General features: G+C 39.5%; 1 protein-coding gene across 2 annotated transcripts in view; it reads right to left on the bottom strand.

Annotated features, from left to right (window-relative positions):
- Window positions 1–16630, bottom strand: part of tmem8b (transmembrane protein 8B) — a 48439-nt gene extending 31809 nt beyond the window's left edge. Inside the window, exons 1-5 of one of the 2 annotated variants that reach the window (XM_077522545.1) lie at window positions 16478–16630; window positions 8556–8745; window positions 7421–7628; window positions 2439–2572; window positions 813–1081 (exon numbers count right to left, since the gene is read on the bottom strand). In XM_077522545.1, the coding sequence (XP_077378671.1) occupies window positions 813–1081; window positions 2439–2572; window positions 7421–7628; window positions 8556–8745; window positions 16478–16553 (877 nt within the window). In that variant the 5' untranslated portion in view covers window positions 16554–16630. Of the gene's footprint in view, window positions 1–812; window positions 1082–2438; window positions 2573–7420; window positions 7629–8555; window positions 8746–12884; window positions 13026–16477 lie in introns of those variants that run through there. The other variant, XM_077522546.1, reaches the window with a different exon arrangement.
- Between the last annotated feature and the right edge of the window lie 1340 nt (window positions 16631–17970).

The following is a 17970-nucleotide window of genomic DNA, read 5'->3' as shown; positions in this document are numbered from 1 at the left end:
TATTTTGTGGGTATTTTGGATCAAATTTCATCTAAATTAGGAATTTTGGAGTTGTGTTTCCAGATGTTTTATGTTCATTTTACTCAAATTAAAATGTATAAATAGCAAAATCAACCATTTTGCAGTGAGTCAAACGTACGAGGTGCATCAGAAAAGTTGGACAAATGATCCCATAAAGAGCAGTAACCAAAATTGTGCCTTTACAGTGTTAATAATGCTCCATTTTGAGATGTTTGTTCATGTTTAAATGCAGTTGGACAAATTCTTGCTTTTTTTCAACAGAAGTGTCTTCATTGGACATCTAAAACTGATGTACTTGACCTTGGAGTTCACCTTTAACTTCTTTGGAGTTTGTTCTGGGCTCTTTTGTTACCGTTTTCTATTGTCCATCTCTTCAATTTCTCATCAATTTTCACATCAAGCTGTTTGGAGATGGTCTCATATTCATTCTAATGTCCTCAGACCACTCACTGCTTCACTTCCTCTGACCGACTGACTGATTACAATTTTGAAGACACCTGTGATGCTAATTAGAAGACACACCTTAGTCAGACATGCAGTGGGGTACCATCATTTTTGTCCAGGATTGTTTCATTATAATAAATATCTAATTTTCATTGGTTATTGTTTATTCAATGTTTGTTTATTATTACATTTGTCAAGTTATTTCTGTGAAAACAACAGAGGGGTACCAACGATGTTGTCCGATGTGTATAATAGGGTCAATATTGTTCAAAGCATACTACTCAGTAAACTGAGACAGTCGAGTGTTTGCATTGAAACCGCATGACACTGCTCGACATGGCGCTCACCTGTAACCTGCACGCCGATGCGGAAGTAGACGTTGGCGTTGGTGAGGTATCTCTCCACCAGGATGTAGTACCATCGCTCCCAGGCGGGCACCGAGGCATCCAGCTCGCAGGGGCTCCACTCTCGGCAGTCGAGGGCACTCGAGTTGTGCACGGGGGGCGCCCGCGCTCTTAGCTTCAACACCACGGGACAAGTGTCGCCGCTCTTGTTCTTAACGCCGCAGTTCAACAGCTGAACTTTCACCTTTGATATGTAATTGGGCACAAACACTCTGCACACATGCACAAACAAACACACAAATGCATTTTAGAGAACGGTATTATCAGTGTAGGTTTCACATGAGAGGATGCAGCACAGTCACTGAGTTGTAACGTCGCTGTTCAGTGAACAGCATCCATTGAATCTTTTTTATTGTGCTTGTCCTCAGGTTTGCATGTGAGCTGTAGCTTATATTGTAGCTGACGTTAGGCGGGAGCCAATCACAGGGAACATAACGCTAAACATAAAACAAAGAGACCTTGTGTATTTAAAACGACATACAGTTGCTTTGCTTTCCAAATGTCTGTTAACGAGCAAAGCAAAACGCCCAATAACAGTTGCTAACAGTTAGCATTAATAGTTAGACAATGGATAGTTCATGGTGGATGGTAGGCTCTCTATTGTGTTATTTTTTTGTTTATTGACTACTTTATTATATTGTTTATTAATTAATTTGTTGTTTTTTACTAAAATGAATCAGTATCGAATTGTGCATCTTCAGGCCTGAAAGCTATTGGGAAAAAGGTGGAAAAAAATGCAAATGAAACAAAAGCAATTAAAATATATTCTTCCTGGTGGATTAAGTTAGATCTAAATTAATAAAAACACTAAAAGAGTCTTAAGTATTAAAAAAACAAAAGAATAAACTTCCCAGGCAGACTCATCTAGCAATAGATCAAATATCTTGGGAAAAGTCATCACAACACTGACTTACTGGACCAAAAACATCATTAAAAAGCAAATGTAAAATACATCACATTGCTCCTCTGACACTTCACTTTTACAGGAGGCAAAATCAATAAAGCAGTAGAGAAAATTGCATTTTTTTAATGAACAAGTTGCACTCCTAGACTACAGTAATAAGCTCGGGGAGCCAACTGAGGCAAATAAGGTTTTATTTTTACATTTTCCTCAAAGTGCAGAATGATGTGACATTAGGTCACAAAAAGAGAGCGGCCAATTTCCCGGAAATGTATAGAAACTTTTATAGGGATGTTAAGCAGAAGACTTTTTTTTAAATATTACTTATAAAAGGATAACAACACCGCAACATAGATGCTAATTGTTAGCCTGTGGAGTTTGCTATTGTATGTTAGCATGAAGTTAGCAGATGCTATGTGCTTGTTTAGTTTGTCAGTAACCTTCATCTGAGAGTTGCATTAAATTCTGTTGTGAAGAATATTTACTAATTTTATATGCCAAACGGCTACTTGTGAAATGAATTGAGTCAACTGCCACCATAAAGCACTTAAGAAATACATCGGAAGACGATCTTAACAAAATAGCATTTAAATTCGCAATCACAATATTGACGGGAGGGCATCACAATGAGACTATTTTTCAGAATCATTCAACCTTAGTGGACTTACTTGTAAAGAGCAGATCTGTTGTGAGCAGGGATCATCTGGTCAATGAAATATCCCGGATACAGCACCGCAATCCCAACAAGCCTCTGGACAATGAGCTGAGGTTGAAACAGGTACTGGCACTCCTCAGACAGACCCTACACCAAAACCCACACAGACAGACTGGATTTCAATGACATCTTATAAATTGTGCAGGACTTTAAAAAATGGCAAGAGGAAGATCGTTATTATTCAGACCATCTGCCGCCAAAAGCATGTGAGCGTAAAGTCTGTCTCAGGGATTAATAACACATTTGGGGACCCCGTCCCTCCAGCGAGCCAACCAGTGAAACGTGCAACCCTCCATTACACTCGGTGCTGCTGCGACGTCCCATTAAAGTGTCATGTACGTCAATCTGTGACACCAAGCCGGCAGTCTCCTCGCACGATCAGCCGGCAAATTAGTTTGAAAGGGAACAGAGCGTCACAAGTGGGACAGGTGTGAATGCCCATTGAGGTCTTTAGTTCCTGTCAAGTGATCACTCGCCCTCCTCTCTCTGTAGTCATGATTATGTGGCGTGTCATTAGTGACCCTTTGGTTGATTACACCCTGCCGGTTAGCCTTCAAATTTCCAAGCGCCACTTGAGTGACTTTTGAAGGCCTCCAATTACATAAATTACATTTTCATCTACCTTTTTGTCCATCCGTCCATCAATCCTGCCAGTCCCTGTTGTGACTATTAGCTCATTGAAAATATAAAATAAAAATGTTGTTCAAATTTACCTAAGAATCTTTAATTATCGATGTATTCACCTCTCAGTTTTCAGTAGCTAAGTACTCGAAAAGCTAACGCTATCCCAGCGAGCCTGTTTGCTAATATTAGCATGTTAAGCTAATAATGCTAAAGATTTCCTATGAACCTTAAACTATTATCTATCTATCTATCTATCTATCCATCCATCCATCCATCCATCCATCCATCCATCTATCTATCTCAACATCTTAGCTAGCTAGCTCACTATATCATCACTAACCTTCATCTATCAATCCATCTTTGTGAAGCCAACTAAAACTACATGACAATGACGAATGACAACATGAAATATCCTTTTTATTAGGCCATATATTTTGTACAGCAATTGTAATCCTTTGAACTATGGTAACATCACGAATGCCAGATGCACCTAAGTCAGCTATGTGAATCACAAAACTACCAAATGACCCAACAAATAAATAATCAACATTTAAGTGAGGTGGAGGGGGGGTTTGGGTGAGCCTGTGTCGGTATTGTTGTGGCACTAATAAGGGTCTCATTGTTTATCAGGGCAACCAGAACAAAGACGGATGGCCAGACGCTCGGCTACACAGTCGATATCTTTCACATCTCATATCGCCTCCCATTAAATCCCTCATTGAACGCCGAGCTTTGCATGATGGGTAATCAGGAGGTGGCACGCTGGGCTGATAAGCCGTTAAACCAGACAGTGTTAAATGGCACCATTATGTGCCAGGCTAGTTTTAGTCAATGAGGTTGAAACTGTAAAAATAAATGACACAAACATGAATGACTAGGCGACATGGAGTGTGAAGGAACAACACCTCTGATCTTGCTAACGCAGACGCTGCAGCTAATTTTAGCACAAAAAGCTATGACATGACCAAAGAACTAGCTACATTACCATACTAAAAAGAATGAACATGGTTGTGGCTTTTCAGTAGTTTTCTGAATAATTCTACACTTTTATCTTCACTATTTTCTATTTGTTCAGTGCTAGTCATGATATTTAGTCAGGCAGTAGAAGGGCCATCCCAGGAGTGTCATGTGGGGCCTTTAAAACATTGGCGGTGTTGGTAGATTTAGCATGTTTATTGTAACAATTTTCCTACTTTATCACTATACTTAAATTAATTGTTATTAATCTATGCCTGAATCTTTGAAATAATTACAACATTAATACAGATACAATAAGGCTGTTGAGTTATGAGCCGTCTCGTGATTTTTTTGTTTGTTTTTTGCTTTGTGTTGAGAGCAAAAATTTGACGTGATGGTTTATAACTTGTTTTAGTCAATGATGTTCAAACTGTAGAGCGAATGACACATGAATGGCCAAGGAGATGTTGAGTGTGCACTAACACCTACAAACTTTTTTTTTTCATATTACAGATGACTACTGCAGGATTTATTACACTTTATATGTGTGTGCGCAAGCAAGCGTATATGCCTTATTCCTCGCCGGGTGGAAAATGGCCTCAGATAGCAGAATTTAGAAAAAAAAAAAAACTATAAGTTTTCCATCTCCGCCTTGTGTCATTGGCGTCCCCAAACAGAGCCAATTGCACGTCTTAGGCAATTTCCGATGACATTCATGATTTTTTCTGTGTGTTCTGCGGAGGTATTTTACGTCGGCCGCTGGAGACCACAAAAGAAAAGGACAAGCAAGCACAGAGGCGGCGGCAGGTAAATTGCCTGCAATGGAAATCAGCTGGTGTTGATGTGACCACGCAGACGGACGCGATGAGATGAAGAAAAACTCTTCAGACACGGTTCTGCCTCTTTAGTTTCTGCAGCACAAGCCAGAATACTAATCTCTTTCAATACATCAGTCGTGAGGATTTTCTTTCTTTTTTTTTCAGGTGAAGGAAAGGCAAGTGACCAAAGGGGAACCTGAGGCTGTGCAAGGAATACTTTGAACCCCCATCCATCATGGGGAATACGTTCGACACCCACCTGCTAGAGGTGAACATCTGTGATGTAGTGAGACCATCAGGACATTTTTTTTTCTTTTTTAAGTATACAGTAATCTTTTGATACAACTTGAGATTCGAGCACTGTGAGGTGGCAGTGTCAGAATTAAATAAATAAATAAATAAATAAATAAATAAATAAATAAATAAATAAATAAATAACGGGCTTCAAACTGTTTATTGCTACTCTCAGTTGAGAGAGAAATATACTTTGTATATTTAAAATTAGGGATGTAACGATATCCAAACATCATGATACGATATTATCACGATATGAAGCTCACGATACGATAATTATCACGATATTGTGGGGAGGTTGGTGATATTTAAAAAAGGTCACAATATTGTAAAAAGAATGAGCTCATACTAAAAAAAAAAAAAGCACAAGATTGTGCTTTTGTACGTAACATCAATGTTATGTTATTATTATTGTTTTATTATTATTATGTTATTATTATTATGTTATGTTGTTAATGCACGAACACATTGAGTTCCTCCACATAATGACTTGCTTCACAGGCATATTACGTTCCCCGTTATCTGACAATTAGTGTCGATTTTAAAAATAGAAGGGCCAAAACATCCCTAATGAAACTTAAATTGCACGAAAAAACTGGCCACGAGAGGGTGCTAGAACTGCACGAATGGAAATCGACCTGCCTTTTTTAACAGATGTGCTGCATTTAAATATCGTGAACATAACGACGACGATATTGTGGCAGTTTTAATATCACGATATCGCACTTATCGTTACATGCCTATTTAAAATAACCACAATCATCTTTAGTCCGCTAGCTTCAGGTTAATGCTAAGCTAGGCAATGAAAGCATCACAGCTATGAATTGGCCTTTATACTGCCCCCTTGTGACCAAGTCACACAACAGAATAAGCAGCACGACGTACATTGAATTGAATGAGGAAGTGTGACAAAACCTTTTTATTTTGAAGCATTTTGGTGTTTGTTTAAAAAAAATAATAATCCACCCCACTGCAAGCTTCAACAATAACGTTTTTGATGCTGCATCATTATGTTTCTATCTGGAGGGCAAGGGAGAACGTTTTTGGCCAATAGGTCAGCCAATCTATCACTTGGGTCGTCCAATCACAGCAGAGAGCTCATAAATGGAATGAAAAATAATAACTACACAGTCACATCCTTAACGCGCCTCCCTCCAGAGCGTTATGAACGCCACTGCGGCGATGACAGCCGATCATAAAAGCAGTCAAGTGTGGACCTATTTTAGTCGTCAGAGGAGCGACTATGAGCGGGCCACCGCCGCGGCAAAAACACCTGACACTTATACACCATACACAAGATAATGAGCTTATAATATCTCAAATTAAAGATCATCAACCCAAATCTGCCATCTGCTCCGCGGTGACTAATAATCTTAATGGTTTATTTATGAAAACTATTGTACCATGGCGTGCGTTACTATGGCTACCTGTTGCCGTGCTGTGTTCCTCTGATTAGTGAGGTCATGTGCGTTGCGGAATAACGTCTGCAGATGGGACTTTACATTCAAAATAGTGACCACAAGCTGTGATTGAGCTGGCACTAAGCAACAAATGATTCAATTACGGCTAATTTTGTCCTTGGAGCTGGATTCATTTGACATAATTACGGTATTATAAAGCTGTTGTGTAAATGTGCGCGACTCTCTCACATATCTTGCAGCTACTTGTGTATGATGCAGACCATACACAACCATGAATATTAAAAGTAGCATTTGCATGTTGTTATGAAGTACCGAATGGATGTGGCTTAGTATGGAGGACCAAAACTGCCAAAATTGAAAATAAATAAATGACTAAATAAATAAATAAATAAACGACTAAAAGTGAAAATGAAATTGGATATAAAAAATATAATTATATATTATAATTATATAATATATATATACATATATATGTGTGTATATATATATATATATATATATATATATATATATATATATGAAAAAAGCAAAAATATACATAATTAAATACATTTGTATTTAATTTTTAAATTATATTTTTTATGCCGTTTTTCTTTTCACTTTTAGTCATTTATTTATTTAGTCAATTATTTATTTATTTATTTATTTAGTCATTTATTTATTTTTAGTCATTTATGTATTTTTCTCCCATTTATATTTATTTTTTTGGATAAACTCATGAAAACTCAATGTAGAACCCTGCACCAGTTCAGTGGCGTTCTGCCACATCGCTCGATGCGTGACGGGCTCGACGCTGTGATGCTATTTGTTATGAACGTTACCTTGACTGAGATCTTGCCTTCATCCTTGGGTAAATGCGCAGCCAGGAACCAGTCCCCAGGGAGCGGGCTGGTCACGTTGAACGCCCCCGTGGTACGGTTCGGGAGCGTCCAGGTCAGAGTCACCGTGAAGGATCCCGGGACGACCGTATCCCGAGGGAAGTGAGTGTTCAGGGGGTTGATTACCGGAGGAGCGCCGGACCTGAAGTACCTGTCAATCACAAAGACATTTTTCATGATTACTTCCCTGCTTGGGTTTGTAAACAACAATAATGCCAGTCACTCACTTGTCAAAATATTAGGACACCTGCACAATCTACGCCAAGGTAAGCTAAAAACAAGTCCTCATGTTATTCTACAGGCTAAAGTTAGCTTTGCTGTGCTAATTAGGGGTGGGAATCTTTGACTGTCTCACGATTCGATTCCGATTTTTGGGTCTGCGATTCGATTCAGAATCGATTTTCGATTCAAAATGATTTGATTGACAATGATTTCTGCTTCATTTTAGAAATAAAGATATAATTGTCATCACCTACAACAGTCCGACTGGCTAATGCTAATTAGCGTGCTACTCGGGACACTTTTATTCCTCAAAAGAATGGCTAGTCATACAAAACACTTAAGGAATGTATACAGAGAAGCATCTTAACATTACTCACTGGCATATGCTCTTCCTATGCTGGTAAAAAAAATCAACTTTTATTGGCATTACTTGATCGTGACTTTTTCCTTCTACTCTATAACGTGGCTCCAACTTAACTGTGTATCAGAACGCACTGAACCACACTGCCCCTAAGTGGCCAAATCGGGTAAAACATGAACCTCTTTCCCAGTACACAAACAAGGGAATGACAGTATAAAATAATTTATATAAAATCGATTTCGGGACATTTAAAATAGATTCTGAATTGTGCTAAATGAGAATCGCGATTCCTAAGAGAATAGATTTTTTTGGCACACCCCTAGTGCTAAGGTGAAGTCATTAGCTTATGCGGAAAGTAAAACTGTACTATATGTATCACTTATAGAATAGAAAACAAAATTAGAAAGCATTTTGGTCCAAAAGACTAAAAGTTTACTAAAAGTATTTAAAAACAAACAAACAAACAAACAAACAAAAAACGTGTGACTGACTTACACAGTAACATTGCGATTGGGGCAGCTGTCTCCAAAAGTGCCACCTTGTTCCTTGAAGGTAATGAGGTTCCATACGGCCATCATGGTGTCGTCAGGCACATTGAAGTGGAACAGTTCCACACTGGCGAAGGAGTTGAAAGCACTGAGCTTACGAGGCGTTCGGGTGAAGTATTCGGTCACAAAAAGGCAATCTGCGAAGGAACGAGAGCAACGGATGAGAAGGTGGACGCAATTGTTCGGTTTGGGGTTGTCCAAACTTGTCACAGTTCCTTTAAATACATTAAACACACTAAAAACAATACATCAAACAATTTAATGTTTTTACAGTAGTGCCAACCTTCCACATATAGCTAATACAACTCATGAGCATAGTTTTGACATTAATTTTGGTTAACAGCAGAGGGGCGCATTGCCCAACATGGCGGCTCCCTGTTGACTGTAGAGTTAGCAGGCTACTAACTGGCTAGAGCGTTAGCCATTTTGCGTTATGCGATTTAGCTTGTTTATTTTGTGACCTTTGTTCAATAATTAGCTTGAAAGTGACGTGGAATCACAATTCATTCTGCTTAGCTAGCAGTAGTAGGCTAAATTAAATTAGCTAACAATGTTTACTGTAGATGTGTCGTGATGTAACTTTTCTCTTGTTGCTCTATAGTAACAGTCTGTATAGAAAAATAATAATAGCAAAATACCGCGATATGCTATAGTGAAATCGATATGATGTAAAAAAAAATCATTGATACAATTAAGCGAGGCGCAATATGGCAAGGAACGACTGTAAATTGTTTCTTTGCTTGTTTTTCTAGATTAGAAAGTGTTGCGAGCTGTTTCAGTGCTAAAAAAATAAAAAAAAAATTAAAAAAAAAAGAAGTACAGCGTGCCACCGAACCGCCTGCGATAGGCTTCTTTTTTTTTTTCTTTTTCTTTTTTTTTTTTTTAAGGCAGCTGTGTTCATGCGTGCTCACTGCGTCCTGCTTAATGTCAAATCCTTGGATTACACCCAGTCGAGGCTCCGCATATAAAAGCAGCAGATCAAGCGACAGGTGTAATCTGTCACATTATCCGCACGAGCCAGCCTGGCATTTAACACAGCCAGCAGGTGGGCAAAAACCCAGTTAAAAAAAACAAAACAAAACAAAACAAAAAAACATTTAATTGCTGAATTGCTGTGCACTGCATCTCCTCTGAACATTAATAAAAGGATGCTAAGATGTCTGCTGTTGGCCTCCATCGGAACGTCGAGGGAGGAGAGTCGAGGCACACACTCAGCAGCCTGTTCTGACGTATGCTCGTAAAAGGAGAAAAATGGCCGCACATACACACACACGTATATAACGCACACACCATCTCTCTCATAAGTAAAGTAACCTTGAATGCTAAAGCCCGAGAAACTCGGGAGAATGAAACAATTTTGTTGTCAAGAGCTAAACTCTGATCCTGTATAAAGCTCCAACCTCCTGTTATTGCGCTCTTTCGCTCTATTTCAAACAAGATCTTCCTATACATTCAACTCCACCTTTCACTTGTTATTAACCAAAGGAACATATGTGCATTCAGCCAACTCACTGAAGAACCAAAATCAAGATGGAGTAAACTCTTGACGTGCTTGGAACCAAATTTGGTAATTGAATTCAAAATGAACACCACAGACCTCAGTGTAAAGCGGTCACAACTTGTGATTTCTCCCAGTCAGTCAAGCAAAACTAATGATAATAGCAACATGACAGATAACTCGGCCTATGTAGGCTCTTTTAAAATTGGCTGATAAGACAAAGATAATAACTTTCAAACATTTTCTTCTCATTTTATTCTGTCAAATATTGAAAATGGCCTCTTCCTCAAAGAATCAATGTTGTTCGGGCCTCAGTAACAGTAATATCAAATATTATTAACGTTTTTGTTTTTTTCAACGATTTTGGTTTAATTAAGAATGGCCTGCTAGCTTAATGCTACATGTATTGAAAAATGACATTGGCATGCTCACGGTTAGCATCCTTTAAATGCATTGACTACTTGAACACAATGGTGAGCATCGCATGTTTACAGATAAGATAACAATATTCACAGGTACTGTATACATTCCATGGGGTATATGCCACGGAAGACTTCCGTGATTTTGCACATGAGCTTTGATTCCGGTCCGGGTTGCGAACGCGCAACCGAGGGGCACAAAGTCGGAAGCACACGTCGCAAACCAAAGCTCATGTGCAAAAACAGTCCCGCCTCTTCCATGGCATATACCCCATATCCTCTTTTTAAAAATGACTTATGCTGCATTCGAGGATGGTCAGAAGAAGTCGGACTTTTCCGAGTTCAAACCAGGAAGTGTGTACGGAAACACCCCCTTGAACTCGGAAATTCCACTTGCTAAAGTGGGAAAAAAAGAAGGACCCCGACTTCACCGACGGACAAGTGACGTCACTCTACAATGGCGTGAATGATAAAACAAAATTTACTTGGGGCTCCGGGTGGATGAGTGGAACCGTCGCTTGTCTTAGGTGCCTGTTGGTGTGGGTTCACTTCTCCCCCTGGGAGACCACCATGTAGCTTACATGATGTAAGCTTGTTCGAGTGAGTGAAAGTAAAAAACAAACAAACAAACAAAAACACAATTTACGTGAGTATAAAACTAAATGGCTTTCTTCATTCATAAATATTCAACATAACTTAACGTACAAACAAACAGTTTGCCCCTATCTCCCTGCATGAAATTATACGGTCAACTACTAAACTGTATAGAATGCTTATGAAACAAGATACAAACACTAAATGGATCAAAATTGCTAACAAGCAAGTTTGCTGGAGGTCAAAATGTTTTGAGGACCAAAATAAAAAACAATTGATCACTATCCGCCATTTTGGTTGTTTAAACCTGGTTCACACATAAGGAGAGTCGGGCCGTTTTTGTCCCGATATTGCCCCTTCCCGACCAAGGACGTCAAACAAAGTAGCCAATCAAGAGGCACCCTAACTGAAAAAGGCGGAAGTGTGCGCCTATAAAAACAACAAGCATATCAGAAAGCATGTCCGACCAGAAGCACAAAGTCCGGTGGAACTCTACCATGGAGGACCAGCTCGTGGGAGAAGTAGTCCGCAAAGCACCATCATTACTTCCAGTTCGTCACATTTGTTGTCTTCCGTGGTGTGTCTCGTCGTTTCAGTTGTTTGTTTTTTCCCCTTCCGGTTTTGATTAGATCAATAATCACGCGAGAGGTCTCTCACGGAGGACTGGAATCTTGACCAGTGTTGAGATGATAATCTTTATGTTTGTGAGGGACCTCACACACAATACGACCAAAGCTGTTAATTTAAATGCCCGATTTTTTATCTTTATGTGTGGCATCTGACAAAGATAAAAAATCTTTTAAGATTTGAATAATCCTTATATGTGTACAAGGTTTTACTTTCGCTTCGAACGCTTTCAGGTCGGAACTGGTGCTGCATTCGAGGATGGTCGGAAGTCGGAAATATCCGAGTTGAAACTTCCCAATTCCGACCTCAAAGCGTTCGAGGTGAAAGTGAACAACCAAAATGGCAGATAGTGATAAATTGTTTTTTATTTTGGTCCTCAAAACTCAATTTGACCTCCAGAAAACTTACCTTTTTGCAATTTTGCTTCATTTATTGTTTTCATCTTATTTCATAAGCATTCCATACAGTTAGTATATCGTATAATTTCATGCATGGGTATAGCGGCAATGTTGTCACGTACGTTGTGTTACATGAAGTTATGGTGAATATTTATGAATGAAGAAAGCTATCTAGTTTTATACTCGAGTTTTTTGTTTTTGTTTTGTTTTATATTCGAGTAAATTGTGTTTTGCCATTCAGTGACGTCACATTGTAGTCCGCCGGTGAAGTCGGGGTCCTTGGTTTTTTCCGACTTCGCGAGTGGAATTTCCGAGTTCAAGGGGGCGTTCCCAGACACACTTCCTGGTTTGAACTCGGATATTTCCGACTTCCGACCATCCTTAAATGCAGCATGGGAAAAAAAAAAACAACTCTGATATATCTATTCTTCTTCGCTTGTGTTTGCATTATTTATTATACTGCCTCCTAGTGGCCAATACGGGTTCACCAGAAGCAGCACCACAATTGTATCTCAAGGCACCACTATATTTTTGCAAAAAATATGACCACCACCCAAACACTTCGTCATCTGTATTTTTGTTTTGTTTATATGAACTCACCAAGTACGTTCTCAAATATTTTCCAGCTGAATAAAGACATTCCCAAACCCCCTCTACCCTTCCCGTGACCGACACCATGTCTAATTTCAAAGTTTTGTTATGCCCCTGAAGGCATCACAGCGATTATAGACTTTTCTTACGGTGAGTTTTACTGGCACAATCCCAGCACGCTTCTACTCCATGACGTCGGGCAAGATGCACAAACGCACGCACGTTTCGGTCTCCAGGTTTCACCCTGCCCGCCGGGCTACCATCCCGCCGAGTTCCTGTCCGCGTCTGCCAAAAACCTTTTCCTCCGTCTGACCTCGCCAGCCCGCCACTTGCTACTCCGCCTCCTGTGTCGCCACCTGCTCCGTGTCGGCTCATTTGTTGTGCCGTCGTGTTGATAGGAGGACAATTTACCGGTCGTCGCCGCGAGCGAGAGAAACGTCTCCGTAATTGTGCTTGTATTGGAATGCATGAGAAAATTCGGTCCGGTGAAAAGCACAGTTGATGCCCAGGGCAAGCGCATGATTGTGATGCTCCCTTAAAAAAATAAAAATAAAAAATAAAAAAAAATTGTCAGGGGTGGGTACAGACAGATTTTTAAACTTACTGTCAATATATGTCTGAGACAGATACACCCTGCGGATGGAATACTTTCTTTTTATTGGCCAGCTAAAAATATTTTGCTGCCCAATGATTCCCCCAACATGGAACTGGCATGGTGGATTTTCGAGTTCCAGTTTTGCACTCTTAAAAAAATAATATAAATACAGATAGCCTATGACCTGCCATTTAGATTATTATTATTTTTTTGCTTTGACTTGAGTGAATTGAGACATGAGCTCCATATGGTGGCAACTCACTTCACATTAAGTAGCACTTTGGCAAATAGTGAACAATTTTTTGAAAAAAAAAAAAAAAAAAGGCACCCCAACCTGTTTAAAGCTACTCCCAGTTGAAGTTTGTGTCAGACTGAACCTTAAAAACAGATGAACTACGGGTTGAGTGTTTCAAACAAGCTACATAGTCTTTCACCTCCTAGCTTAACACTAATGCTAACACAAAATGGGAAACGTACTGTATAGTCACTGAAGCAACAATGGCGCAGTCACACATTGAGACATTCACTACGAGCAGCATCCTGTCATATACTGTATTATTTATCTTCTGCGAAGAGCTGAAAGTCTATGCTGTATAGACGTCTGCGTCTGTTCGTCTTATTCTGCCCTCTTGTGGCCATGCATGTTAGCCAGCACAGATTCAGGCTTTTCCATTCATTTCAATGAGGAAAGAGGAAGTGATTTGAGTTGCAAGCATGATCACGGAATGAATTACACTTATATCTCAACGCACATTTGGAGTAGGAACACCTCTCAGTATAATGCCATGCAATGCTACATCAACTACAAATGCATCATAGTTGGATGACGCCAACTGATCCCCATATGCACGGTATAGATTATAGAACATGCAGTCCGATACACAAGTGGCTAAGAGCACAATTAGAACGCACGGGTTGGGGTTAACCAATAACCACAATATTAAACAGCTGCATCAATGCATTTTCTCTGGAGCTTCTCCTCACGAGGGTCACGGGTGGGCTGGAGCCTACCCAAGAAACGTGCAAACAACCACACAAACAAATAACATTTGTACATTTCTACAGCAATCAAAACTGAGCAGTAGGGGTGTTAAAAAAAATCGATTCGGCGATATATCGCGATACTACATCGCGCGATTCTCGAATCGATTCAATAATCGGCAGAATCGATTTTTTTTTTTTTTTTTAGGATTCACACCTTGAGCATGGAAGAATGTTATATGAACGGCACATTAAGCCTTAATATTTTTATTTTAATGCTGTTCAAACATGAAACAAATTACAACCTCTATAAGACTGAAATTTCAGATAAATAAATAATACATTTTCATATAAATCTTACACTCTACAAGCTTACTGATTAGTATTTTCTAAATATGAATGAAAAAAAATCACAACAATCGACTTATAAATTCGTATCGGGATTAATCGGTATCGAATCGTGACCATTCGTATCGGGATTAATCGGTATCGAATCGAATCGTGACCTGTGAATCGTGATACGAATCGAATCGTCAGGTACTAGGCAATTCACACCCCTACTGAGCAGTATTCAGGATTATTATCGTTTTGGAATGTTTCATTTTAGTTATTGTTTTTATTTCGTTTTGAGTTTTATAGTTAGTTTAGTTAAAGTGCTTAGTTTTAGTTTTTTTTTGGTTTTTTTTTTGTGTATTACTTGTGCATGATATTTAAAAACACAATAGAAGCAACGTCATCTGAAGGTGCTTTTCTATTGGCTTCTGCTAGATGACATCACTATTGTGTGACACACTTTCAAACGTCCCTATTCTAGTTAATATCAAAATAAATCTACTTGAAATCACATTTAAAATCATCCCCAAAGGCTCATGCATTAAAGTAATTACCAAACACTAAAACGAAGGACATTTTTGCTATAATTAAAGATAGTTTTAGTTAGTTTTGTAAACATAAAATGTAGTTTGTTTGATTTCATTTTTTTAAAAAGCATTTTTGTTATTTTTATTTTATTTTGTTAACGAAATTGTTGTTTGAATTTTAGTTTTTTGTTATTTTAGTTAACTAAAACTAACCTTGCCAGTATCTTTGCAGTTCTTCATATAGTGCAGGGGTTTCTAATGTTATGGCCAGTGAAAGTCGCCCAAATTGGGTGAAATGGCAAACGATGCAAAAACAAAATCGGGTTGTTTTGTGGGCTGTTCATTAGACCCAACTTTTTGGGTTAAATAAATAACCCAGTAAATCTTTAATGCTACATTAAATTCACTTCAACTTTAGTACACAAAATGTGTTCAAAATGGCGACCACCTTCTGCTCTTCAAGCCAATATGTTGGGTGGAAATCATGAACCCAACTTTGGGTTTAAAAAAATAAAAAATCTGCTGAAAATACACATCCTACCCATTCACTGGGTTAGGAAAGCAAGCCAGCACTTTTTTTTCTATTTTTATTCAGCATCCATGTACAGTGACAGGTTTGTCTCTCTTCTTGTAAAGATTTGCACTATAGTAACATACAAGACACACTTCTATACAGTGTACAGGATTATTTATGTATATTAAATAGTTTGTCCCAACCAATGTGAGAACCCAACAAACACACCACAATTGAACATCGCTGAGGAGTGAGCCCCTCTTTTCCAGCTATCCCAAACAGTAAAACTAAGTGCAAACGGCCATTTTTTGGGGGATGTTTTCAATTTCCCCACACTACTAAAGCGAGAGAAAAAAGAAGCCCGGGAGGACACAAAAGGTTTTCATGCTGTCATAGCTGATGTCTTTGTTACATGTTTGGTCTCACACCTTTACGTTCAATCTAACGGCAAAGAAAATGGGGTCCACAATGCAAGGAGTTGGCTTGTTTTCTTGTGACAATCCGACCCAAGCAACTCACTGTTCATGTCACTTCGCTCTTTTGGTGAGTAACTTGACTAATGCGCCATAAAAGCAGCAGAGAAAACAGAGGCACAATGAAAGTGTGTCATAAAAACATTAGGCGCCATGCAGTATGCAGTCAAACGTTGGAAAGCCGGCTCGAAGGGGGGCTGATCACCGGGTCCGTTTCAGCACCAGGACCAGATGAACAGCTCCACGCGAGAACCCCCTTCCGCCTACCCACTTCCCCCCACCCCCTCACGCAGACACAGACACAAAGCAGTGCACTCACCCCCAGGAACGCAGAGGAAAGTGTAAACGATGAAGAGCAGCATCCTCCTGACGGGGCAGCATTCCACCCTCCACATGGTTCCGAATGTTCGTGGCCGTGGGCTCGAGCCGCGGTGCAGCTCGCCGTTGCCGCTTTACATTTTTACATCCTCCTTACCCCCCACCTCCTCCTCCCCTCCCTCCCTTTCTCTCGTTCACCCTCTCTTTCTCTCCCTGGCTCATCGACCAGCTGTTAGCGCATGACGTCATCCAGACGACGGTCGCGCGCCGCCTGCTGGTTGGCTAAGGAGTGTGGGCGCTTCGTATTGGTCAGTCCTCCCAGGGAGCGCGCACGAGGATTGCAGCAGCGGGGCATGTCACGCACGCGCAGAACAGTTCTTGTATTAACTTTTCAGTTGGGCGAATGAAGGAAGGATACTTTGTTGCGAGTAAGTCAAATAAAACGTCACAAAAAAATAAAATGTTAAATATCTAATTAAGGGATGCCGTGAGTAGATTTGGGGGGGGGAAATAAAGTTGTTTTAAATTATATTGACAATTCCGAACATCCGGGCATTTCTGATATTTCTGCAATGCAAATGCTTTGCTTACACGATGGGGGAAAAAAATGGGTTGTTGTATTGCTTTTGCCTAGCATACAAACCAGGCAGATTGTTATAGCGGTCAAATGACATTTCATAACATTTTAACAAACTAATCCTCACAAATAAAATTACACTGAACGAAAGTCCAACGCTCTTCAAATTTTAATGAGTGGAGAGCTTCCTTTCAACGAGTTGACTGCCATTTTGACTCGGAATTGTAAGTTGCTGCAAAATTTGAAGATATTGTACTTTTTATTTTATTTTTATATGACGATGATGAGTGAGATGTTAATCGTAGACTTCATCATCATTAGGTAAGGTATTGACTGGAAAGGAATGTAGTGGGCACATATGAAGTCATTTAAAAAAAAAAATAATCAAGATGTCATGAGCCAATGTTTTTCATTGGCTGATGCGCTGCATGTTTTCTATCACCGATGACGGCAGTAGGATGACACACTGACAAGTTCATCACAGGCTTCATCACGCCTAGCGAAGGTATTGATTGTTGAGACAGTTGAAACCACAAAATATCCTTGACAGGAAACTGAAGTCACTACCAACACTGACTCACAACACATATTGACCAATGACGTGTTGTGTTTGTGAGGGATCCCATTACATTGTGCAGGTTTACGTCACGTTCTAGCTGGTGAGTGGATATTCAACAATCAATATGTATTCAACGCGTGCTCTGTGATTGGCTGGCGACCAGTCCAGTGTGTGCACTGCTCTGTCAACCCAAAGTCAGCTGGGATAGGCCCCAGCTCACCTACCATTACATCACAAAATAAATCCCTAAATTCACTGTCTTTAAAGCGACATGAGCCAATCAAATCAAATTTGGGAAAATACTTAAATTCAGCATGATATTCGCATTAGCATACTAACTTAACATTAGCATGCTAAA

The sequence above is a fragment of the Festucalex cinctus genome, chromosome 5 (genome assembly GCF_051991245.1).
Source record: "Festucalex cinctus isolate MCC-2025b chromosome 5, RoL_Fcin_1.0, whole genome shotgun sequence".
Classification (NCBI taxonomy): Eukaryota; Metazoa; Chordata; class Actinopteri; order Syngnathiformes; family Syngnathidae; genus Festucalex; species Festucalex cinctus.
This window is presented reverse-complemented; position numbering and strand designations above follow the sequence as displayed.